This window comes from Lontra canadensis, unplaced genomic scaffold (genome assembly GCF_010015895.1).
Source record: "Lontra canadensis isolate GAN:19392208 unplaced genomic scaffold, GSC_riverotter_1.0 scaffold21, whole genome shotgun sequence".
Classification (NCBI taxonomy): domain Eukaryota; kingdom Metazoa; phylum Chordata; class Mammalia; order Carnivora; family Mustelidae; genus Lontra; species Lontra canadensis.
Window position 1 is genome coordinate 10,778,693 of NW_022631015.1, and position 26,994 is coordinate 10,805,686.

Sequence of the window (26,994 nt, forward strand, 5' to 3'; positions counted from 1 at the left end):
TGCAGAGTCTCTTCCCAACCTGGAACCCAATCCACTTGGCCCCTGTCTTCCCCCTCACTGCCTCTCCTAGTTCAGGCCTTCAATAATCGTGTAGTGGGAGCCTGGCAACTGCTTCTCAACTGACCTTCCTGCATTCACCTCCTCCCACCTCAAAATCTACCTTCCACCTTCTCCAGAAGAGTTATCTTTCCAAACCTATCTGCTGGTTTCCCTTTCCAGTTCTCTGTCATCCTGTTTCTCTCAGTATGACCTGTCATATCCCGTTTAAGACTGTGAGCTCCTGAAGTTCAGGGAGGCTGACCTATTCCTTTGGCCCTTCCAGAACTTGAGCCCAGTGCCTGAAGCAAAAATGTACCTCATTCAGTGTTTGCCAACTTAAAATAGATTCTGGACTCTGATTTCCTGGTTCTCTATAGAGAAGGTGAAATGGTTTTCTAGAAATGTCAGCAAGACACCTGGTAAAAGTTTTCAGATGGATATGGGAAGATGAACTAAGGGGAGCAGAAAGATAAATGGCAGGAAAGTGCCCACCCCTCACTATTAAACAGGATAATGACGTAGATGGGAGCTTGAATCTAGTGTCCACAATGACTGAGCAAACAGGAAGGCCAGGAGGAGCTGACCATCTCAGCCAGATTAAATACAGTCATCTCTGGAGGAGCTTTTTCTCCCTGCAGGGCATCACGTGACTGGGCACCATTCATGCTTTGCCAGGACGCTGGGTTCTGCTGTTCCTGGTTCAGCTGTGCCTGAGGAGTGGGAATAAAATACTGCACAACCAGCCAGAACACTGGGTACAGAGGGCTCTAGGTCATATGATAGGCTCCACACCATCCCCCACTCTTCCCTGCCCTTTTTTTTTTTTTTTCATTGCTATCAAAATGTCAAGAAAGCTTATTAGTACTCCCACTGCCAGGGAAACTATCTGCTTTTCCAAATACGGAGAGGTGTGACTTATAATTTCCATGACCATTTGTGCTGTTCTTTGAAGAGAAATGAGACACACAATGGCTGACGTGTCACCCTGCTAGGACTGATAGCATCATCAATGGCCCGACTTCCCCTTATTATTTTTACTTCATTCTATATTTATCACGTAGGAGCTCCTGCCAAGACCTTGGGGCTGCCACACTCTTCAGCAGCATGACTTTCCTGTATCGACTTCCCAAACTTTTGCCCTGGACTCTGGTGGGGTGCACACACACGCATGGGCATGCACACACACACACATACACACACACACACGCACAGTGGACATCCTGAGAAACAGGCACAGTAGAGATGGAAACAGCCATTGTCAAGAAAATCAGTCCTAAAGGAAGTGGCTAAGGAATGGGCATCATCAAGGTCAGTCTCAGGACACAGTGGGGACGGGAAAGGAAGGCTCACGTGCTCTTGTGCCTGCTGGCAAAAATCAGCTTCGGTCTGAAGGCGATCAAACCACTTTGGTTCCCCCCACCATTATCCTTAGGTTATAGGGAAATGTGGAGTTCCCCCAAAGAAGGTAATAGTCAGAATCCATGGATATCTACAAGTGTCTGGTTTCAGTTCTTGGAACCCTTGGTTTACACCTGGGTTTTTTCATCAGATGATCTGGGCTGTTGAATTTTTGGAGCTGAATCCTCTGGAGGTGGTTAAATAGCAGATGTGAGACTTTTCAAGAAAGTTCAGGAGTTAGAAGATAGGATACATACATATCACTTCCAGCTTTTTTTCTCAGCAATATTTAACTGTAGTCTGACGTGATGTTCATTATGTGATCTGAACTAGCCATGGAAAGGCAGCAGGAGGATTTCCCTAGTCATACTTCTGACACCCCATGAGGGGCATCCAACATGTGCTGTGAAGATTTCTCTGGCACCGCGACAACAAGTCAGTCACTGATTTTCATTTTCTGGAAAGTGCTTTTCAACCCCTATGGTGGTCACAAAGCTTACTTGAGTATCTTGGACCTTCTGAATATTCATGTTGTTTACTCCGCCCCCAGTTCTCAGATTTTCTTAGATTTTCTAGCCTTGTGAACTTTACCCAGAGCATTCTGTTTTGAGCATTTCTGAATGAAAGATGCTTTAAAAAATCTGGCAGTAGACACTTGTCTCCCAAAGGTACTCTTTGACACACAGCAGCCCTGACAGCCACTGTGAGGCTGCACCCCATGTGTGGTCAAGACCCAAGGCACCCAAATTTGGAAATCTTAACATCTCTTCCATTATTGGCCCATACCTGTTGATGAGACATCATTTAGAACCCCGCATTATTTTGGTGGTTCATGTTCCAAAGTGATACTACCCCTTCAGAGTTGGTGAGAAGATCTGAGGCTCTTGGTCAATTAGGATATTTGGAACTCAGAACGAATTTTCCACCCGACTGGATTTGGTCACATCATATGGACAGCATAGATGTGGGATTATATAAGTATTTCTTCTTATATAAGTGCTGGTTTTCCTTCCTCCTCTGGACTAGAGTGAATGCCACCTGTTTTCCCTTGAGAAGCTTGATGCGGGACAAAAACATCCATACGATGGGATTTGTTTACCACAAAACCAAGAAAAGCCTGGAGCAAATCCTTTGTTTCATCTAAAAAAAATTACAAATGACTTGTTAGGGAAGTGTGGGCGCGCACGTGCGCATGTGTGTGTGTGACTTCGTGGTCAACTTGTGTTATTTCTTAGGCAATTGCAGAGGATGAATCTGAATCCTGACCAGAGGGAGAAAGTAGCATTTCCTCCTAAGTCTCAGGATCGGAAATAATACACATGTCTTCAGGAGCTCCATTTTCTACTCCTCTGTGGTCTTTGAGATTTTTTTAAAGCAACTCCTGAGGGTCTTAAAGAAGATGGAAGGACACCGTGGCTTCTATGTATTAGAACCGGAAGTCACCCCACAGCCTGACCAGAACCAATCAGTCTAGAATTTTAGACTAAGAAGGGATTCTAGAGATCATTCTAACCCGATCTAGTTTTATAGCCCAGAGGGTCATTGATTAGGTTAGAACCAGAGCCACAACTAGCATCTGGTTCCCTCTTAAACTAGGATTTTTTTCCACTGGTCCAGGATGTGCTTCCTGAGAACCTCTCCATCTTAGAATTTAGCACTGTTGCTATTAAGCCTTGGAATTCATAAGCTTTTGTCCCAGGTTGCCTGGTTTTGATAGATTTAAGTAGAGTATATTGGCAAAGGATCAAAAACATGGGGCAGGCACAAACTTTTTTCAGGGTTCTGTCCCTAGATAAATCTGACAGGCGCCATATAATGATGAAGGCCTGACACCCACTCAGTCAAAAGATAGGTTTTTATTAACAATAAAACAACCAGCTGGATTTCAGCCAACATTACAGTGTTGGCACTGGACCACATCTATCTGCCTGTCTAGACAGATTCCCTCCAACATCCAGGTACTTGGGGAAGTGAAATGAGAATTAAGTTATAAAGGAGTAGGAGATGCAGCCCACTATATTACGGTTTATTTCCCCAAACAGGATCCTTTCTCAAAAGTCAAAGCACGAAAGTTGTAACATCTAATAAAGTATTTGAAAGAGGGGAAAGATCTTATTTTTTTCCATTCCCACGTATCTAAACCCACCAACACCAATATGTACACCCACTAGCAAGCCCGGCCTGCCCCCTAGCCAGACCCAGTCGACATACCTTGGATGCCCCCCACAACTCTTTGAGATGTCCCCTTACCTAGGTTCACTGCCTGATTATTGTTATCCCACTTCACTGGTGAGGTCCTCAAAGAGTTTTTAAAAACGGACCAGTAGGGGCGCCTGGGTGGCTCAGTGGGTTAAGCCTCTGCCTTTGGCCTAGGTCATGATCTCAGGGTCCTGGGATCGAACCCCGCATCAGACTCTCTGCTTGGCAGGGAGCCTGCTTCCCCCTCTCTCTCTGCCTGCCTCTCTGCCTGCTTGTGACCTCTCTCTCTCTCTCAAATAAATAAATAAAATTAAAAAAACAAAAATGGACCAGTATACTTGGCTGAAAGGGTATCTACCATATGCTGCCAGCCTTGCACCTGCAGTGGGGGTCTCAAGAAAGAACCTTCAGATGCTGTAGCTTCTCAGCTAGAAGAGGGAGGAAATACAGCAGGAGCACATGTACTGGAAGAAAAACCTCTAAATGAAATGGTTCAGCGGCCAGGTATAGAGACAGGCTCCCGCATGCACATATTATATACCAGTTTATAAGAATAAAATGGTTTTCTTCAAAGTTCCATTGCGAATGCATGTTCCACTACTTATATATGTCAATATAAAATTATATATCTCCATTACGCATGCGCACACTTGCACAAGTGCGCGCACGCACACACACACATACACAAACAGGCTAGAGGAAGACTTTAGAGAACTAAGGTTGCCTTAGAGATGGTCTGATGCCTTTGCACATGGCCTGAGTGAGACCTCATGCTTCTTAGCATTTTGTGGCACTCGTTTGAACACACCGGGGTCACACATGTAAGAGGAAGTTGCACCTTTACTGAAGGCCTGTGACATGAAGCTCGGTGTCTGTCATGATACATTTATGGTGAACGGTTCTATGCTTGTATTTTGTGCTTCTGTCATACAGAACCAGTAAGGCAATTTTTTTTAAGCAGAAGGAAGTAGGGGAGATGAGACCAGTGATTCTTAACTAGGGGGAATTTGGGCATTTGGCAATGTTGGGAGACATTTTTTAGTTGTCACCATGCGTGTGTATTGCTGGTGGCAGGTGGGGAGAGCCCAGGAGCTGTGAGACATCCGGCAATGCCCGGGATAATCTCCCACCATGAAAAATGATCGAGCTCTAAAAGTTAGCAGCGCTGACGGGAGAGTCCTTCATAGAGGAACGGACACGGCCTGAATTAAGAGAATATAGTCTCAGTCCTTAGACTGTACGAGTAGTGGCCAAGAAATCACACCTTTTGTGCCTCTGTTTCCCCACCTGCAAAATTGGGACAGTGAACATGTTCTTTCTCATATTATGAGAAGTCATGAAATTATATATGCAGAACACTCTGATTTCTTAAGAAAGGGTCGCTATAAAATCAAAGCACGTTATTATTACTGCACTATTATGAGCTCATGAAATTGTGCGTTAAAGACTGTACTCCTCCCCCTTGGGGAAAAAAAAAAAATTCCTCCAGGAAAAGAAAACAAACCAGAAATGATCTCATCGTGATTACACCTGCCACACCAAAAAACAGACACAGTTCAGAGAAACTAAATTCTTTCCCTGCAGCAATGAAGTAAGCTGCGTCTGTAATTACGATCTTAATAAGGGAGGCAGGAGGCTTGATGCCGCCGCAGGCCAGGAGGCAGAGCCGCCCTGCCCGGCTGGAAGCAAGAACAATTGAAATAGAACCTCCCTCACGGCTTCTCGCTCTCAGGTGTTCTCCGCACAAGACCTATTTCTTTTCTTTCTTTCCTTTTTCTTTCTTTCTTTCTTTCTTTCTTTCTTTCTTTCTTTCTTTCTTTCTTTCTTTCTTTCTTTCTTTCTTTCTTTCTTTCTTTCTTTCTTTCTTTTTCTTTTTTAAGATTTTATTTATTTGCCATTGGGAGAGAGCTCACACACAGGGGGAGTGGCAGGCAGAGGGAGAAGCCGGCTTCTCAATGAGCAAGGAGCTTGATGCAGGGCTCCATCCCCAGGACCCTGGGATTATGACCTGAGCCAAACGAAGGCACTTAACGACTGAGCCACCCATGTGGCCCCACAAGTCCGCATTTTAAAAAAATGCCTTTCATTTTTTGAGATGCCTATTTCCGCAAGGGAAAAGAAAAGAACCAAGTAATTATTTACCAGTAAAGTGTACTGATTATATGAAAAATTTGCCTGAATTCAGAAAAAGCACCTCTTAGATAATTTCCTGTCAAAGGCTGACATAAGGGAAAAGCGACGACACCTTCCACAGTTAATCTTTGCAGCGGCTCATGTGACTGTCTAGGGTGGCCATATGTTCCCGAACTTTGCAAGACAGTCCCAGTGTCAAGTATCTTTCCCATTGTCAGGCATAGCTTTCCCATATGTCCCGTTGCTGGGCTTGAAACATGGGTGCCTATCCACAGAGGTTATACATATATTTTAAACTAAAAATAAAAGGTAGGCAAGCAAGTATATATCTTGCTAATGGGTCTGCGTTGGTTGAATTTAGGATTTGGGAGGAAAAAAAAGATGGGTATTGATAAGAGTCTTTGATTCAGTCAATGGACATGCCCTCTAATTGACGAGATGATCCTTATAAGGAAATGAGAAATAGTTCAAGGCCGTCTGGCCTCTGTGATTGGTGGAGAAGTCTTGGCTTCCCAGCGAATGGGGTTAAGAGAAAGAACGCTGTTGAGCCGACTGTATTCTAATTGGTCCTTTCCCTTCCCCCATTTCAAGGTCCACTCAACACACTTAGCTCCAGGTGTAGCAGGCTGGAGAATCAGAGAATATCATTAAGTTCTATCCCAGAGGAGCATTCAAGGAAAAGACGTCTTCAAAATTTTGCTCATGCCGCTGCCCTTGTGATGGTAAGGCAACACTGCTGGTCCACTAACCCATTTCCTGCCAAACTTGGACTCATACCCCACACACTGGTAACCAAAAAAGAAACAAACAAACAAAAAATTCATCGACACATTACGGACCTGTCCTGATACACACTAAAGACTTTGAACACCAAGAAGGCTTAGAGCATCTAGGAGTTTACTTTACCAGCTTCCCCGTGTGTTGGTTTTTTTGTTATGGTTATTGGGCGTGGGGGTGGAGTGAATTCTAGTTTGTTCTTTCAGCAGAGCGCAGGGCTGGGTGACAGAGAAGCCTGGATGAGTCCCCAGTTAGCCACATTCCCCACGGGAGTGAGGTGCTAAGTTAACAATAACGAAATGACTACTACAAATCAATGAGATTAAGGCTAATTCACACAAGAGCATAAAGTTTCCACATAACTAAAACAAAAATCAGAAACAAAATACTAAGGGCACATCATTCTGTCTAAATACACATTGCTTCAATAAATAGGAAAAGATCTGGCTTAAATCTGAACCTTATACACTTTCTGGTCGCTGCAACTTTCTATCGAGCTTCCCGAATAATCCCCCGCCTCCCCGGAAACACACTGACGCACACACATGCACACAAGGTGTAAAGAAAGGAATTAAACTTCAACCCCACAGATCCTATCAAACAGCTTTGTGCAATGCTTGTACCTTTGCATACTCATGGTTGCTCAGTCTTTATTTCTGTCCAAAGTATCAAATTCCATTAAGAAACATTTGCTGAAATGTAACTAGTACCTTGCCATATTAGAAATACCAGGAGGAGGTCTCATTTGCGACATATACACCATGATTTACAAAGAGAGAAGACACCTCCGAAGCGGTGGACCCGGCCTTGGAGGAAAGATTCCGAATTGCCTACTTAAACATACTTCAGTATCAAGAATGGACGGGGAGGAGAAGGGAAGAGACCAGCTTTTTTTAAAGAATAAACTGGTATTTAGCAGTCCGTAATGGGGCCCAGGCAGACAAATGTACTCGAGAGCACTTGACTGGCAAGTTTCACATCTCCATGATCAGCTGCCCAGCCCCACTGCAGGCATGAAAACATCACTGTCACACACTGTCACAACGCATGCATATTTTCTGGAGCGCCTGTTCCATTTTCTGCAAAGTATATGCCTCAGTTCCCCTGGATCTCACTGTCAACTAAAAGCTACCTTCTAAAAGAATCACTCTTTCCAGTGGATGGTGGCAGCGGTCACCATCAAGGCCATTTTTCTTAAAATGACCATTCTTCAGGAAGACAGACTTTTGTAGCCAAGCTGTAATGTTCCCTAGGCTTGCATCGCCCTCATTAACCAGTACAAATGACTGCAGGGAGATGACTGGAATGTTCTAAGTAAATAGGATGGAGGGGGGTGCCGTTGATGGAGTATGAACAGGGTTTTTTGGGGGGAGGGGAGGGGAGGTCCCCTTCCATGCCCATATTCTTTGCAATCATCCATCACCTAGGAAACCAGCAGCTATCCTCTGCACTTTAAGTTGGAAATACAGCATTTCTTCCCAGTGGCCCTTTTTGTTTATCTTGGCAACGAGGCTTGGTAATTCAATCTGTATGTTACTGCCGAATAATGCCATAGGCCCAGTGGCTGGCATCTCAAACCAATTTGTTTAGGTTTCTTTCTAACCCTAAAACGATCTAAAGATAGATCACCAAGACCTCTTACTTTACATCCCCCGCAGTAGGATAAGGGATAGAGTTTCCCCCGAGCTTCCATAACCCCCCACATCACCTCCTTCGTGTTTTACCTTTGATTTTGTACACTGGTGACTTTCTCTCGTCCTCACTAATATTTTTGTTATGGATAAGTGATTCTAGCAAATGCTTCCTCTTAAATTTTTATCTCTATAATGCTTCTATATCTATATATGTCTTATAATGCATCCGATAATAATTGCCATTTTCACATGCCTATTGCCAAAAATGTATGATTTCCATATCCTTACCATTATCTGATAAGATAGGTATTATTGCTCCCATTTTATAAATGAGGAAACAGAGGCCTGGTAGCAAAAGTGGAATTTGCACCAAACCCAGGTCCTTTCCACTATGCCATACAGTATTGACTCTTTTTAGTGGCAAAAAAAAAAAAACCCGAAACAAAACAAAGCCAAAAAAAAAAACCAAAAACAAACACAACACCCACCTCTTTTTAATAGCTATTTGTGCAAATATTTTATGTCCTTCAACACTGAATTCAGTATCTGTTGAGTGCTGACTATGAGCAAGGTCCTGTAGTTTCAGGTATATCAAATCTTATTAACAATGGAGGTCCTGTCACTCATAAATTGTTAGCAAGGAGGCCCATCAGTGTCCTGGTCAACCCCCGTTGTCTGGCATCTGCATTTCCACACTGCACAACCAGGCCCATGGAACATTAGACAATACTCAACCACCTTTACCTGGTCACTGGGATTTCGACATAATCCAATCACCAAGTCTTGAGTCCACACTACCCTTTCCACACCTGACAATGCAAAGAGAGCGGAGGCTGACTAGCATGGTCTCCTTTACTGTATGCCAGGAGCATGGTAAGTACTTTACATCCACGTATTATCTGGTTTGGCCCTTAGAACAATAGTTGGACACAGTTATTATGCCTGTTTTACAGATAAGAAAACTGAGGCTCAGAGAGCTTGCCTTGCCTGAGGCTATGAAGCCTCAAGGAAGTCATAAGGAACAGAAATGCCTTTCTCCAAAGTCCCACTCTATCCACAAGTACATATAAGGTCAAGGCCATGCCCCTCCAGGCTGTAACAGATCCCAGGTCACACTTTTTTTTTTTTTTTAAAGATTTTATTTATTTATTTGACAGAGATCGCAAGTAGGCAGAGAGGCAGGCAGAGAGAGAGGAGGAAGCAGGCTCCCTGCTGAGCAGAGAGCCCGATGTGGGACTCGATCCCAGGACTCTGGGATCATAACCTGAGCCAAAGGCAGAGGCTTTAACCCACTGAACCACCCAGTGCCCCCCCCCAGGCCACACTTTTTATTCGAGCACTTGCCTAACAGTCTGCCTCTACCTCCAAATTTTCAGTAGGGCTTCCTTCAAATGGGATGCCTCTGGGAGCAGGGAGAGGGCACCCAGAGGGAGTTACAGGTTTTCTTTTCATAGTGACTCGACTGGAAGGGGTTAATAAGTAGGGGAGCGCTAACAGAGCAGGGCAGAGGTGGAAAACAGAAAGCCTGTTGTAGGGATTACTGTCAGCTGAGGAGACAAAGGTGTAGGCCTTTGGGAGGTGACAGGGTAACCCAGTAAGGTAGACCCAGAGAGAGACGGGGCTAGTGAATGGGAGCAGCCAGAGACCAAGCTTTCCCACAGCAGAGTCAAAAGAGAGGTGAGAGGTAGGGGGTCAGAGAGTGGGGTTTAAGGGTGCCATGTCGGGGTGCCTGGGTGGCTCAGTGGGTTAAGCCTCTGCCTCTGATCTCAGGGTCCTGGGATCGAGCCCCGCATCGGGCTCTCTGCTCAGCGGGGAGCCTGCTTTCCCCTCTCTCTCTGCCTGCCTCTCTGCCTACTTGTGATCTCTGTCAAATAAATAAATAAAATCTTTAAAAAAAAAAAAGGGTGCCATGTCTACATGGGTCAGGGAAGTGGGCTGTACGCAAGTCTGGTATTAGAGTCACATACAGACTGCGTGAATGAAAAGAGATGATGAGGTCATAGGGGCACACGGTGGGGAGGGAATTTGCAAAGGGGAAAAAGTTGACAGGATGTTTTTTTAGAAGTCTGGGGGGTGGGGGTTGGTGCACGGTGGGAGGAGCAGCAGACAGGAAGCCACTGATGAATTCTGAGAAGAGGACTGATGTATATTATAGTAAGGAAAGGATGCTAAAGGAATCCTTGGTATGTCCCGCAGTGTGCAACTTGCTAAATTTGGTATGGGCCGAGCACCTCTAGTTCTCCAAAGACTTTCATCTCTACGTGGGCAAGTCCTGTAGCTCTCACAATGGGTTTGCTCAATAAATACATCCATCCATCAACAATTCAGTTACTATTAAAACATCTTTTGGTGCTTTTAAAATTCCTAGATCTCACGTAAGATTTAAAGACTTTTGGGGCTCCTGGGTGGCTCAGTGGGTTAAAGCCTCTGCCTTTGGCTCAGGTCATGGTCTCAGGGTCCTGGGATCGAGCCCTACATCGGGCTCTCTGCTGTCAGGGAGCCTGCTTCCTCCCTCTCTCTCTGCCTGCCTCTCTGCCTCCTTGTGATCTCTGTGTCAAATGAATAAATAAAAAATCTTTAAAAAAAAAAAAGACTATTTATTTAACAGAGAGAGAGAGATCACAAGCAGGCAGAGAGGCAGGCAGAGAGAGGGGGAAGTAGCCTCCTCCACGAGCAGAGAGCCGGATTCGGGACTCGATCCCAGGACCCTGAGATCATGACCTGAGCCTAAGGCAGAGGCTTAACCCACTGAGTCACCCAGGTGCCCCTCTCACCTAAGATTTAAAAAGGAGCGTGAGGGACTGGAGATGGAAGGCAACAAATCACTTCCAAGAGAAGACATAATTCAAAGCCGACATGTCACGGCGAAGAAGGGGGGATTCCTGAAGTCATACATGACAGTGTCCACTGGCCTCAAGACCCCCAATCATTTTTCCCTCCACGTAGCTCAAGAGAGTAAGAGGATTTTCAAAGTCCCCCTCAAAAGCATTTCATGGCACACACGTTGTTTGCCCACAACCGACCAGAACACAGGGAGCTGCGTTCCCGAATCCAGTTTTCTTATCTGTAGTATAAGCTCCGCCTGTATTCCCCGCCCCCACCTCAAAACGTTTAACAGTGCATTTGTTGTCAACCATACTTCAGTGAAAAAAAAAAAAAAAATGAATTTGTGGAATGGTAGCCTCGATACATAATTTAGAGTTTTAGGGTAGGAACCCAGGGTTCTTAATAGGGCAAAGCCACAGAAGCTGCTCAGGTATTAGAAATCAGAGATGCAAGGCTGGCTGAGCTCTGGCCAGGCCTGGGCCTGCACAAAATAGGCGGGGTCTCGGGGCCTCTCATCAAACACAGCTGGGCCTGCAGGCTGCAGTCCCTCTCCTGGCAGAAGGTGGCGGTGGAGATCTTAGAAGGGGAGGCTTCAGCCTGGGTGGCTCAGTCGGTTAAGCAGCTGCCTTTAGCTCAGGTCCTGATCCCAGGATGCTGGGATCCCCGCTCAGCGGGAAGCCTGCTTCTCCCTCTCGCACTCCCCTTGCTTGTGTTCCCTCTCTCATTGTGTCTCTCTGTGTCAAATAAATAAAATCTTAAAAAAAAGTGGGGCGGGGGGAGCCTTCCCTGGGCAAGCCACCGCCACTGAGGCGGAAGCCCTACCCCCATTGCAGGACCTACTTTGCTATGGGGAAGGGCTTGTGGACGGTTCTTCATGAATGCAGGTGGCCCAATTTACTGTTTCCCATCACAGAACCCGGGACTGAAGCCTCTTAAGACAAACGGAACAGAAAGTCCATAGGAAGCGGCAGCCTCCCCGGAACACCACCACCACCAAACCATGAAATGAAATCAGGCTAGGCTAGATGTGTGCTCACCAGAACTGCTGTGTTCATCAGTAAGAGCTTACATTCCACACTTCTCAAGATTATTCTGAATACAGAGCTGCGGAGAAGTGCAGAATGACTGGGGGTTTGGTTGCCCTCTGGTTATGTCTCCTGAAGCAGACAAACCAGATAATCTGGTTTAAAAAAAAAAATCTTATAGTGGCTGAATTATAAATCTCTTGGGTGAACAGAAGTCTGACTGTGCTACATTTATAGTGGGCAGAGTGACACAAGTTTTCAAAGATAATTCCTGACTCCAGGATTTTTACAATCGAATAATTATCTGGTTTTACTACCGGAGTGGCTCCAATTAAACAAATAACTGTCAAACGTGCTATACACTTTATTTTGCCGAGTTATAGCTGGGAAAAAAAAAAGAGAGAGAGAGAGAATCTATCTTGCAGGAATCCTGGAGATGAAATCGTTTTAAACTCCCAGGGGACAAAAAGAGCAGTCACACAGGACAGTTCAGGGAGGTGATGGCTGATTCTTTCTTTCTTTTAATAGTGGTTTAAAGTCACAAGTCCTGGAGCCAGATTGCTTTGGTTCAATTAATAGCTCCCCCACTTTTTAGCTGTGTGGCTTTCGACGAACCACTTAGCCTCTCTGTGCCACAATTTCCACATGTGAAAATGAGTACATAGTAACACCCACCTCATAGAGTTTTTGGAAGAGTTAAATATGATAATCCTGTATTATCACGGTAACTCTTAATATTATTTCTTATCCCTTTACCTCTGCATCATGTCCTCTACTTAAAATGACAAAATCTTCTCCTGAAATAGAGATAATAATAACTCTGTTATTAGAGAGAGGACAGGCTTTGTAAGTCAAGGACTGTAGATTTCTTCAGCCACTGGTTTATTTTACAGTCACCCCAAGGTGTCAATTTGGCATTTGGCCCATCGGAGAAATCAGTGTTTTTTTCTGGTGACAAAAAGCTAATAACATACACCAATCACAACCATATATTTACACCACCTGGCAGGATGATCAACACTGGTAAGAGCTCGCAAAGAGAAGGGTTTTTTCCCCCATGAATGCCAATCCCAATTTATTTCATCAGTTGCCATGACTTTTTCTCTCCATAAGAGTAAAATGAAACACGATGACATCACTGAATAAAAGTGATCCTAGACTTCGTCCCTTCTGTCACTTTCTAGATCAAGGTACTCAGTGTTGATTTCCACCATTTATGCTTTCCAATCATAAACATATGAACATATTTTCTCTTTGTTTTCTCCCTGCAAGGTGGTTATTATGAGACTAAAAATTCAGCAATAGGGATAGGCGGGGGAAAGAATCATTGTAGGCTCAAGACTCTCTAGGCCAATCAGTGTTCTAAATAAGGGACTGTGGAAATATGGGGTGAACCACTTCAAGAAGGGGAACTTTCCTGCCAGGTAGAAGGATTTGTTGCTGGTTCCATCCTAAAGTCAAAAGTATTAAGAATCTTCAGGATTATTCATTCCTCTGCTCTTTCCTATGGAGAAATCATGGAATAATAATAATAATAATAATGGAAAGCTAACAGTACAGAGATAACTGATACCTGTGTCTTCACATAGTTGTAACCTTTTCATGGGGAACCATAACTCATGCATTATAATAAAGACTTTCGACATCTTGATTTAGAGCTTTTCAACGCAATTTATAGCTTTTAAAGAGAAGATTTATCACCGAGGTTAGCCAGTGGCTATTAGCCAGAACTGAGTATTTACAACCTCACATTAAAAAAGGATGGGCCAGAAGCTACATAATTCAGAAAGGAAGCAAAGAGGCTCGCAGCTAGCACAAACCTGCAGGTTAGACAGGTAACACAAATTGTCAGTCGGAAAGCATAGCCACCTTGCCAACCGTCATTTTAATAACAGCATGTTTGTTTAAAAGCATTAGGTATCATGTCTATTCTAGAAGTCACACCCAGTGCACTACAATGTGCTTCTAAGTACAGCATGTCTGGAAGCTGCTTGCCTGGTCAGATGAGGGAGCCTTAACAAAATAAGGATATTCCGAGCAAGTTATAATCCTTTTGCCAAGAATACACAACAAGGGAGCCAAATGCACGGGAGAATAAGGTAGCATGACGTTCTGTAAACTACGGGGACAATAAGCTGGCTGGACACTTCAGACCCTCAGCCCATTCAAACACAAATGAAAGTATTTTCAAGAAATGGCAGATACTTATTTGTTCTTATTATCCAGTATCATTTAAGGATGTCAGAAGTCTCCACCATCGGCTGTGTAACAGCACTTGCGGCTTTTAATTTCTCCCACCAGAAATCTGGAAGGCAAACTGCTTCTCATACCAAATGCTTAAGGCAAAGGCTGAAAACTGCTGTTAAGAGCCAGTCCGAGACACTCAGCAGTTCTGATTCCTCCCTCATTAAGGCTCCGGGACAGCGGAGGCCAGGCCTGGGGGAGCCCCGGAGACTTGAACTCCCCTTCAAGCTAGACACCCTCCGAATTCCAGTGGCTCCCGCGGCTCCTTTAAGACGAATTCCCAAAACTTTCAGGGGAGATGGACCCGGGTCCGCCGTGAACTCCCGGAGTGGGGCTCAGAGACTGGGTGTCTGCTTGCCTGCTTGCATGCTAGCCTCGGTGACGGAGACCCATCTCTCCGGGGCACAGAAGTGGTGGTGGCGGTGGTGGTCCCTGCACAGGCGTTGTCACAGTGGGCAACACACGCACGCGCACGCGGAAACCTTACGGAAGAGGCGCCCGCTTACCTTATACTTCATCTCGGCGGCGGAGAGTTGAGCCGGTTTCCTACACTAGTGAGACGGCATGAAGCCCTGGAGAGTGCGGCCCTCCATGGAGTGCACTGCTAAATGAAAGTGAGAATGGCCCGGGCCGTGCGGCTCCACTAGTTGCAGCGCGCCGAGCTCCCGAGCAGCCTCTGAGCTCACTGTTTTGATTGAGACCGGCCGAGCGCAGACAGCATTTGCATACCGCTCGCCATTGGCTGGCGGGCCAAGGTAGCGCGGGGCTCCGCCCACCTCTTAACTTCGGAAAACCCACAAAGCAGCTTGTCCTGTGGTTATTTCTTTTTACACTAGCAGAAAGGGTGGAAAATGAAACAAAGTGGGGAACCCTCTCGAGCTTTACACCCCATTCTCCCCCTCCAAGAAAAAAAAAAAAAACACGGGAAAAGGAGATTCTTTTTCAGATTAACCTAACTTTGAAAGAAATCGAATTCACAGAGCAGTCTGACAGTCGTGCTTCCTGTGACCTAGCAACTCCTTCATAAACCCATTTCATCTCAAAGCCATTCACCTCCCAATCTCTACATGAAACGAATTCGGGGAACAAAAGGTTTTCTGTCTCCGGGTCCCTTTTTACTAACTACCCCTGCTGATATCGCTCTCTCTTTCTTTCTCCCCCCCTCCCCTTTTTTGTGGCTGTTTGCTTTTTTTGTTCTTTTCAATGTTCAAAGTCCTTGCGACCTCAGTCTGCAGAGGAACCAGAATACAATTCTCCCTCAGTGAAAAGGAGCTCCCCTAGCACAGGCACTCGGGCTTCCGTGGCCAGCTTCTCACCGGGGCCTCAGAGGGCTGAGTGTCAAGCGCATTCAGCGATCTCCTCTGGCTTTGTGGAGGATAAAGGTTAGATGTGACCTATCCCGAAGAGGCTGGCCAGTGCACGCCCTATACATCATCGCTGTCCACTGAGCACTGTGTCCTTTGATGGCTGGCATTTCTAGCCCCAGCTTTGAACACTGCAGTGTTTTCCTTCTGACCTCTCTCCTGAAGATGACCCATTAACCCACCAACACTTATTATCGGGGGAACAAAAAATGCCCACTGTTTGATGAGCCTGGTTAAGAAAGACCAGTCTGTCCAGTGAAGCACAGAACCTTTGGCTCAGCCTCATGATTTCTATAGAGAAAGAGATCACCCAGGAGAAGACAGAAAACAAGTCACCTTTAGCGACTCTGCAGCAGGATAGAGCTGATAGAGGGGAAAATTCCTTTTCACTGGGTCTCAGGATTGAGACTCGGTGATTGCAGACAATAGCTGTCCCTGAGTGGGATGGACTCCAACCAGACTACACGACTGGGATGGAAAAATCGGCTCGTATTTTTTTCCTGACCTAGTTGGATCAGAATCACTTTGATTCCCCTCCCCCACAAATTCCCAGTGGATTAAAATTTTACTTTTATGATCCAAACAAAAAAGAACAGGAGAGCAGCTGTCCTGCAAAAGTGGTTTCCAGATACAGGGCTCATAGTTTTAGATCAGTTTAATATGGCACCGATTCCCTGGATGTGAGCAGAAGCCCCCCCCCCCCCCCCCACCCCAGCGGTCTTAATGAGGTTGACACACCCGTTCGGGCCTCAGCTTGGACTTCGCTTTTCCTCATTTAGCCTTGGAGTGAAAATGAGCCTGAGTGATTTTGCAAGGTCTTTCTGAACACAAATCAAGCCTGTGGCATACTACACTGCGAAGGATCTTCCTGACAGTCCTACAGTCTTCTGGGCGAGTCATTAGTGTGCAGGAAATTGTTTCTGGTGTCTGCCTGGATCAGTCAAAGTCCTTCTCATCTGTAAGATGAGTCTTGTGGCCTCCAGAAGATCGAGATAACATTCCTTTGCCTTCCTAAGCGGTAAAGCTGAATCTTTTCGTTTGATGAGTACCATTGAGTAGGTGAACACTATCTCACTCCTTTTCAGGGCTTTCGAATGGTTCCCCAAAGCATTTGCTGGGGCTTTTTGTCATTTTGTTCTCTCGCTAGAAAGTTTAATTCCTGCTAAGTGGCCCTCTTGCTTTCCTGTTTCTCTCCTGTTGGGTAAGACACCTTAAATCTATATGAAGTTCATTTTAGGACAGTATGGGTTGGCGTTAGTTATCTTGGAGTCGGGTAAACTGTGTTAGAATCTCAACAAATTTTCTTAATGTCTTGATTTCGGTGCCCTGAAAATAAATTAGAGAAAATAATACTATCTACTTTCTGGAATTATGAGTATGAATTAGATAATATGCATGGGGGCACTTGGGTGGCTTAGTGGGTTAAACATCTGCCTTCGGTTCAGGTCATGATCCCAAGGTCGGTGGATCAAGGCCTACATCAGGCTCCTTGCTCAGCGGGAGTCTGCTTCTCCCTCTGCCCCTACTTGCGCTCTCTCTCTGTCTCTCTGACAAATAAACAAAATATTAAGAAAAAAATGAGATCATGTGCCTAGAAGTTAATAGTACCCAGTACATAGTAAGATCTTAATTAATGTTTGCTTATTAATATTTTGTTATTATTTCATCTTAAACTCATCACATATTATTTTATTGCTATATTGTAGAACATTATTATGCTATATAAATATATCAAAATTTATTTAATTATATTAATTACCACTGTTATGAATGTTAGACTGCTGTCAATATTTTAAGTATGATAAGCATTCAGTAAAAGGTAGAGAATGGCTTTCTAACTTAGCATAGCTCGACTGAGCACCTCCCAGCTACTGTTTCAGGTGGGGAAGTGATAGCAGCAGCCCAGACACACAAAGTCACTTCCCTCTTGGAGCTTACAGTCTACTGGGAGAGGAGGACAAGAAGTCAATGAAGATGTAATACAGTTTTGGAGTAATAAGTGCCATGAAGAAAAAGTAAGCGGGGTAAATTGCTAAAGGAAAACAGATGAGGGTTGGGTGGGGAGGCGTCTTCTTTTAGAGAGTGGTCAGGGAAGCTCCTCTAGAGAGGTAATATCGAAGCAGAAATCTGAATGGCATGAGGAATCCACTCAAAGATCTGGGGAAAGAACATTCCAGACAGAGGAAAGGGCGTGAGCTCGGTATGTTTAAGACCAGCATCCAAGCCAGTATACCTAGAGTCGGGGACCTGGGCTTCGGGTGGAGGAGACCCAGACAGGTGGGTGGTGGCAGCCGGACTCTCTCCTCAGCGCCAGAGGAAATCATCGACCTGATCTGAGCAGAGAATCATGTGATCTATTTCTCAGTGTTTTTACCCTTTGTGTAAACACTCAAGGGCAGCAGGCTGTTGGTTAAAATATTGAGCTGTGGTCTTAATGCAGCTTACATAATGCAGATAGCTGTTAGTTGAACAGCTACCCTGTGCTCACCAACACCCTGGCAGCCCTCAGCCCTGCCACTTGCCTGCTGGTCGGCCAAGGGCTCTATTTCCCCAGACGCTGATACAGGCAGGAGCAAAGGACATGGCACCAGGCACCGTCCAGATGATTTTCCAGCTGCCTCTGGACCCGGGTGTGGATATGGCAAGAAATCAAGAGGATGCCGGAGGGAAGAGATTCTCCTATGCACGACCTGGGAGGAACCCATGTGGCTGCTCTCTAAGAGTGAAGGGCAAGGTCAGAATGTGGGAGGTCAGGCAGTGAGCTCAGGAATCTAGAGCAGTCCCTCGGAAGGGGACGCAGCTACCCCGAAGCTGGGTGCCTTGCACAGGGTGCCGCGATGTTGGCTCATAACAGCAATCTCTACTTCAGGCCCATTCTCTGTCTCTCTCATCTGATCTTTTCCAGTCCTTCCTTTGTCATTTCCCGGCCTGCTTTCTCTCCCTGTTGGAATCTATCTTCCACATCGCTACCTGTTTAATTTCTAGAGTTCAGAGCGCCTCACATGACTACTGGGATTAAAAATCTCTAGGGATCCTTCAATGCCTTTAAAAGAAAAATCTGCCAACTTTGGCATAGACTATAATTTGACCCCCCCTTCCTTTCTGGCCTCATCCCCTCCCATCCCCCCAACCCCCATCCCACCCTCCAGCCAGACTGGGGGGACTCACCAATTCCAAGACACCCTTGTACTGTCCTGATTTCGCACAGATGGGTCCCTCTGCCTAGCGCGTCCTCCCTTCACACGTCTGCTATCAAGCCGAGCCCCAACACTACCCCTTTTGTGCTTCCTCGTCAACAACCCCCACTCTGCCCACCTCCTCCTTTCAGAACTAATTCCTCCCTCCGTTCACTATGTCCCCATTGTTCTTGGAACACGGCCCTCTTATAAGGCTTTTCCACATTGTACCATAATATTGGTTGAACTCTGTGGCCCCAGCTTCAAGGTGCGCTTCAGAGGGACAGAGTGGTATCTCGTTCATCTCTGTGTCCCCGGCAGGCTCATGCCTCACAGGGACTCATGTGTTTGCTGCATGAATGGACGAAGAAGAGGACAGAAGTAACTTCAAAGAATGTCTACTGTCTGGAAGTTCTGTGTGATACTCAGGAAGGGAATGGAGAAAACTTGAGTTTGAAGGCAGTAGTGTGGCTTATATGGATAAGAAATGGAGATAAGATGCAAATTTTCAGAACCAACTCAAGGCCTGTTTCTGGTTCTGGCTCTTGGACATGGTTTGGTCTGAAAACTATAGGTTGTGGGCCTCCTGTTTTTGTATGACCGATGAGCTAAGAATAGCTTTTACATTTTAAATGGTTGGAAAAAAATAAAAAGAATAATATTTTGGGAATTGTGAAAATTATGTGAAATTCACATTTCAGTGTCTATAAAAAAAGTTTTATTGGAATACAGGCATCCCTTCCTTTATAGGGTGTCTTCTGAGCTATAATGGCAGGCTTGGGTGGTTGTAAATTGCCCACCCCCCCAGTGTATTGTTTGGCCCTCCCCAGGAAATATTTGTCAACCCATAGTCTAGAATATTGCAAAATATATCTATCCCTGAGTTCAGACTCAAGTATAGATCCTTCCACATCGACAGAGAAGCGATCTAGAAATACCCCTTCTAGGGCCATGTGTTACCATTTCTAGTTTGAAAACAATCTACAAAAACCAAAATTATTGCAAAAAATAATCCAACACAGCAAGTTTTCCATTCTGCAAATCTCCTGAAACGTCCCTAAACAAGGACAAGCCACCAACCCCTGTCGTACTCAGCCTTGATGGAAACCCTCCCAGCTGCCAGGCCACAGTGCTACATATCACAAACATGATTTCATTGAGTATTTCTCTAGTATGACAACCCTAATTTTACAGGTAACAAAATTGGAGACCAGAGAGGTCACATACCTTGCACAGGTTCCAGGGGGAAGGGTGGGGGTGTGGTGTGGGAAGGCAGGCTCTCGGGCTCCTGAGTCTGTGGGTCCTTGCCATTACGCCTACTGGCCCCCAATATCCCCTTGGAGTCTTCATTATCTGAGCCCCTACTTGTCAGTCAGTTCGATAAGGTAGCTTGTCCTTCGGAGTGGGACTAAACCCAACTAAAGAGCAAGCTGTCGAGTTGTGACACACCTTATCGAGCCTTGCTTGTCTAGACCATCTCCCTTAATCATCGTGCTTCTCTAGATCCCATCTTTCCCCTGCTTGCACCCTGTCTCCTTCATGAGACCTTTCCTTTCCATTGCTGATCTCTTCCCCAGCCATTGTGTCTCTCCCTACCTCTGCCCTGCATTGGTGCTTTCCAAAGCTGACCCTCTTCAAAGCAATTATGAATGCTCTGCGGGCCTGGGGTGGGAACCTGGCATTTGTACATTTTTAAAAAGATCTCCCAGATGATTGTGTACACAGTGTGCCATGTATGGCTTGTCATTTAGTGCTTAGGTGTTGCCCTTACTGTTTCTCCTGGGAGGAAGAGCTGCTTTTCTGCGATGAGATTTCAAGCAACTTGGGGAAAGATTTATGGAGGCAACTGAGTCTTGTGGTACATCTTCCCAGAGCCCTGTGCCTTGTCCATGCTCCCAGCCTTCACTGATACCAACATGGAAAAAATAAGTCACTTTTCAACCAGCAGGGGAAAGGACATCTCTCGCCCTAGGCAATAGCTTTTTTTTTTTTTTTTTAATCTGTTGAGCTGGTCATGTTCTTGGAATGAATGAAAGTCTATTATTAAAGAGATGCTCCAGATATAGTCTCGAACACTTGTTTCTTCGTGTGCCGGGAAATGGAGTGTTCATTCACTTTCTCGCCTCTAATATTTTGATAAGAGAGACCCAGGAAGGCCACCCAATCCTAACCCTTTCCACCCATCCCCTCCCTTAACAATGATTTTATTATTATTATTTTTTAAGTTTTTCTTCCTACCTCCTCCCTTTTAACAATAGTGTCTGAAGGATAAACTCTGTTTTCTGAAAGAGTTGTTCAAAATATCGTCTTACAATATTTGTTTCTGCAGATGGAGGATGCTATTTGTTAAAAAGGCTTGTTGACTCATGATCCCCAAATTACTTCTGATTTGGTGCCCTCTGACTTCTTACTCTCACTCAGTGATGAGCCACTGGGGAGGGGTAGGACTCTAAACAGCAGAGAATAGAAATGATTCCTCTAGAGATCTCTTTAGAACGCGACGTGATGGATTCCCACACTGTGATGACTTTACAAGATCTCACCGCCCTGTTTTACTGAGCCAAGTTTAACAGTGTGTCATTGTGACCTTCCTTTTCCCCCTACCCCATTTCCCACTGCCTTCTGCCATCTGTCACAGATTCTTCGAGGTGGCTTTTAATTTTCCTGTGGGGGAAGCGCTAAAATGGCATGTCTTAGACCCCATCAGTCCTCGATAAACCTATGAAAGAACACGTGAAATCCTGCATCATCAACACGCTACTAAAAACCTACGTAGACCCCTTGTAAATCGCCCCTGGTGATTATGAGTGATACCTGGACGTGATTTTGGAAAAACTGTAATTGTGAAGTTTTTGATGTTTTATATATACATCCGTAATAGTGTTATTATAACTTTGGAATCCTTAATTACTACCTTTCCCCCCACAAAGAATAAAAAACAAAACAGATTAAATTATATGTCAAGCAACCTTGCTCAAGTCTAGTAAAATATGATAGGCAAGGATGAGGCTCCATTCTAGCATTTAGGATTTTCTCCACATGAAGGATTTGGGGAGTTAATTTAGGGCTGAAATGATGAGAAAGATGAATGTGCGAAGGTTTACATTTCCGCTCTTTCGATGTTTCCAGTTGGGCAAACGGATGACGTTCGGTGGAACAAAAGGGCTTTACTGGTAAAATTGTGCAGGCTGCGGGCAAGGCTCGTTCCTGTTTTCTCTTGCTGTAAGGTATCCTGTTATTTCACGCTTCCGGTTGTCCAAGTAAACTATTCATTATGTGAAACTGAAGTCTGTTCTGCTGCTAGAAATGGCAGACCACGGATCTTTACAAAGGTCAAGGTGATCTGCCACAAACATGTAGACAGAAATCCCATGCCTGGGCAGAAGGTGGATGGGTAGATGTACCCGCCACAAGGACATTGCTATGTGATACGTATCCTGTAAGAGAGGACAAACGCACCAAGCTTCCTTCCTGCTCCCTTTTGTTCTTCCTTTATACATTCTCAAGTCTGAAGTCTTCCTATTCTCTCCTTGCATCTGTATCTACGACGTGACGTGATAACGTGACATGATACGCTGTTGCCTCTCTGCTTTGTGCTCCTGTCCAGGCGTAGTAAACAGAGACGCTTAGGGACTGTGAGCCCAACATGCCTAGATGGGGCCGGGAGTTCTATTTCCAGTCTATTTCTCTAGACACACTGACCACTAAAATTCACCTTCCGCATCCAGCCTCCAGCCTAGCTCCAGGTGAGGGTGGGCAGGAGGGAGATGGAAGCGGAGGTGGGGTGGGCAAGAATCAGGGAGCAGGGCTGGGTGGGGGTTTTAAACACCGGATGACCACTTTTCTGGAAGGTACAGGATAAAGCATTTCTTCAGGGGTTGGGGATGCATTCCTCCCCAGCCCCCACTGGCCCTGAAAGGGGTCAGCTAACCCAGTCCTCCAAGGAAGGTGGCCTCCTGTCCCTTGCTGCCCTCACCAGCTGGGGCCACTGAGCATCCAACAGGCCCTGTCCCAGGGCATCGGGTCTGTCTAGCCAGCCCCAGTGGCCGCCAGCTGGCGCTGATGAGAGAGGGGAAGGAATCTGAGTAATGCGGCGGCCTTGGGGGGTGTTGGAGGGGGGACGACAGGACTGGAGGAATGTGGTGTGGGGACACAGCTCAGCCGGCACTGTTCAAGCCAAGCTTTTGAAGACTTTGATTCATTTTAGAAAGCAAACAAACTGCTCCAGCTATCAGCAATCTTTTATTTTGTCTGCAAGAGGAATGCCTCTCCAGCGTGGGCTGGGCACGGGGCGGCGGTGGAGACACGGGCGTCCACCCTTGACTTGCCATGTGGAGTGTGGACGGCGCGTTCCTTTCCGCCCACTGAAGCTGAGAAATGCAGAGCAGCTTTCTTCCTCGAGGAAGAGCCGAGGGGGAGCCCTGCTAATTCATGAGGCTGCCCGAGACCTTGAGGCTCCCTCACTCACACCACAGGGGCTTACGGAGGTTGAGTGTAAATTTCCATCATTCGCTTATGTCCTGGCACCCTGAGACTTGAAACGAGGGGGTGGAGAAGAGGGGGTGTTGTGAAGGGTTTCTAGAACTTTGGTGCCTGTGGTTCTCGTGATTCATGCTCTGGCCGGCCTTGGGAGCTTCTGGTCTTCAGAGTGGCTAGAGAGCTGGAGGAAGAAGCAAGGCTTCTGCTCATTCTGCCCCTAGAAGATTGGGGCCACGTGTTCCCCTGATCCAGATATCGTCACCTCGAAATCACTCTTACATCTTCAAAAGCCATCTCCCGTGACATTCTGGTCACCGGGAAAACAAATCTCTTTCCTCCTTGCCCCGTCAGGGCTGTGCTTCTGCTTCTCCCCTAAGCCCACCCTGGGACTCAGCTTCCCACTCCCCCTTCTCTCATTTTAACCCTAATCTCTCATATCCTGCTCTCTCCGGGTACATTCAGGACTTCCTTATCCTAAATAGAGAGCCACAGTTCCTTGTTCAAAAACCCAGAGGCCAGACGTGTTATGGGATTCCAAATATTTCAGATTTTAAAAAACAGACTGACCTATTCCCTAGACTACACAGTTCCCAGTGGGCCCGGGGCCAGCCTCCTGTAGGCAAACTCATTCATATTTCAGCAGGAAGATGTATAAAGACTCACGCCAAGTTGGGTAAAAGAAGAATATGCATTACCGTGGGCCAAGCCCGGTCAGGGTTTGCTGCTAAATGAGTTGTGAAAGAACTCTAGACTTTCATCCTTCATAACTGTGGATGAGCGAAGAGGGACCACTATACCCCCTAGTTCCTCTGGGCCTTCCCTTGGGCACCACTTCTTCCCCTAGCATCAGGCCAAGCACTCTCTTTCTTCTGCTCGCCATGGCCAGAGGGTCAGAGTGAGCAGTCTGGAGCCTGACCTCCCATGCGGGCCTCGTCTCCTCTGCTTCTGCCGTCCACTCCGTGGACCAACATTCAGGCCAGTGTCTCTCAGGCTTTCAGTGGGGACGTACTGGGACTTTCCATTCCCAAATCATTTACAACACACCAGTCCGTTGTGGTGTAAGGTACTTAGCAATACATTACTAGAGAAATGGAGTAAAAAACACGTCTGAAATACAAGCCTTGTCTCTTGTCTTTATTATAGAATCCAGGGATATAAAACGGCCCCCCTCTAATTGCCACTGGGCTGTGAAGGGCTTGCTCTCTACCTCACTCTTGCGGTGGACCTGGGGCGGGGCGGTGTGTGGCCTGGTGGGTGGGGCTCTGCTGGTCACCTTTGGAGGAGCCTTCTTCTGCCCACGCTGGGGGCTCTCCTGGACCCTTTGACTTCCCTGGCTTCCAATGTCTCCATCACCACCTCCATGGCCACAGGCTCTTCTTGCTGTTCCATGGCCCTCGCCAAGACTTCAGTCTCCTTTCCAGGCAGGACTTACGCCAGGTTCTGCCCTTAGCCTGTTTCCTTCTGTGCTGTCCCATTATGTATCAATCCTCTGTAGCGACTTCCACTCTCATTCTTGGGTAGATGACAATCAGATCTCCTGACCTGTCTTCTGAGTCCCAAACTCACTTCCTACCACACCCAAATAGTCCAGAAGTACCTCCCTATTCACATATTGTGACAGTTAATTTTATATGTCAACTGAGATAGGCCACAGTGCCGAGATATTTGGTCAAATATGAGTGTAGACATTGTTTGAAGCTATGTTGTTGATGAGAACATGTAAATCAGTAGACTTTGAGTAAAGCGGGTTATCCGCCATCACATGGGTGGGCCTCATCTAATCGGTTGAAAGTCCCAAGAGACAAAAGTCCCCCTGGGAGAAGGGAATTCTGCTCTAGGCTGCCTTGAACCTGAGCTGCAGCATCAACTCTTCAACTCTTAACTGGATCTATAGCTTCTCAACCTGCCTTGCAGATTTTGGGCTTGTCAGCCTCCACAATCATGTGCCAGTTCTCTAAAATCTCTCTCCACACAGATGCATGCACACACTCACGCCTCTTGGTTCTATTTCTCTGGAGAACTCTGGTTAACATGCATATGAACTTCCCACCAAAACAGTGTCCATTTCTAACTATTCTAGTTCTATTTATGATGCTGCTTGTGTCTCAGGTGCTTGAATCAAAAGTTCAGACTGATCTTCGTTGTTTTTTTTTCCTCTTCCTTCTTCCCACATCCATCAGCCATGTCCATCCCACATCCTCAATATTTATGGCATAAATACCTTTCTTTCCATTCATCTGCTAATGAAGATCCCCAACCACCGCTCATGCCTGATCTATCCATAAAAGGTATCCCCCTGTCCACGCAGATAGGCCCAAGAAATTGGCATGTGACTCACAGAGCCAACCTGAGATCTTCTTTGAGATTTTGTAAATGAAGCTTGGAGAGAGAGGACCTCTCTTTCTTTGGATCATAATGTGTAAATGTACATTTGGTAGTGAATATCTTTTCCTCATTGTACAGAGTGTCTATAGCAAGAGAGAGTGCGTCCACATGCAAAAATGAACAAAAGATATTTGGAGTGGAGGAATGGAGAGAAAACTGATGCTGTTGTCTGTGCCTCCTGATCAAGCCTTACCTGACGTTCATTTTTAGACAACTCAATTCATAAGGCAATGAACACACTTTTCTGCCTAATCTATTTAGAGTTGAGCTTCTTTCATTTGCAGCTATGGTGTCCTGACTAACCCTCTGCCAGAAAGTATTCTTCTAAAGGGCAAAGACTGTACCTTATTCATATGTATCTCCTAAATGTGATACCACACTTAGGATTTTCTCCGTCTATGTGTTGCACCGAATTCCTAGCTTGTCCTTAAGATATCAGCGACATTATGAAATTGTGTGTGAGAGGAGAGGGAGAAATGACAGAAAGGAACATTTTCTGCAGCTTCTATGATGGCAAAAATAGAATAGAGACTTAAATATGGGGACGTCCCAGCGTGATGGCAGTTGGGGTCGTGGTGGCCCAAATGAGAAGCAGATCCACCCTTTCATTGCAAATTCATTGACTGAGAGACACAGATTTCACAAGGAAAGGAAAAGCCAGACATATTTTTACTATGAAGTGTGAGGTAGCAGTGTTTCGTCTACCTATAGATCCGTATAAATATTTATATTATATCGCCTTTCCAATTAACTTGTACTTGTTAATCACTGCCGAGATTTCACTCATCCGTCCACTGATGCTTACTAATTGTCCAGCAGAATGTTAGGCACCCTGGGAATTACAAAGATCACTGTACCCAGATGCTGCTCTTCCTTCTTAAATACCTATTACGGTAGCAGCCAAGGGGACTTCATGAAGATAAACTCGTGTAGAAAAAAAAAAAAAATCACACCGTAAAGTTATGTAAGTTTCTATTTTAAAATCATCTGGTTCTAATTTACTAAATTTAATGCTTTAGAGTCAATGCCAAAGTACTACATTTGATTTATGGAAATACTTTAGCACATTTTTCCATCGCGCTCTTGTACAATGTACTTACCGCCCTTTTGTTATGGTTAGAAAGATTATGGAGCTTAAAAAAAAAAGCCTCTTTATGAGCTTGGTGATATTTTATTATAAAATGCCATAAGATGGAATAAGAAGTCCAGTAAACACTAATACTCACTTAGGAGCATTCCACATGGTTTAGCCTTTTTTTTTTTTTTTGTATATGTATATGTATATGTATATGTATATGTATATGTATATGTATAT

The 26,994-nt window shown here is 45.5% G+C and overlaps 1 protein-coding gene across 3 annotated transcripts in view; it reads right to left on the minus strand.

Annotated features, from left to right (window-relative positions):
- Window positions 1–26,994, minus strand: part of NEDD9 (neural precursor cell expressed, developmentally down-regulated 9) — a 115,219-nt gene that overhangs the window by 32,275 nt on the left and 55,950 nt on the right. Inside the window, exon 1 of one of the 3 annotated variants that reach the window (XM_032861565.1) lies at window positions 14,782–14,910. The exons of the other annotated variants lie outside the window; for them this stretch is intronic. Coding sequence (XP_032717456.1) covers window positions 14,782–14,793 — 12 coding nt within the window. The 5' untranslated portion in view covers window positions 14,794–14,910. Of the gene's footprint in view, window positions 1–14,781; window positions 14,911–26,994 lie in introns of those variants that run through there. 3 annotated transcript variants of the gene reach the window in all.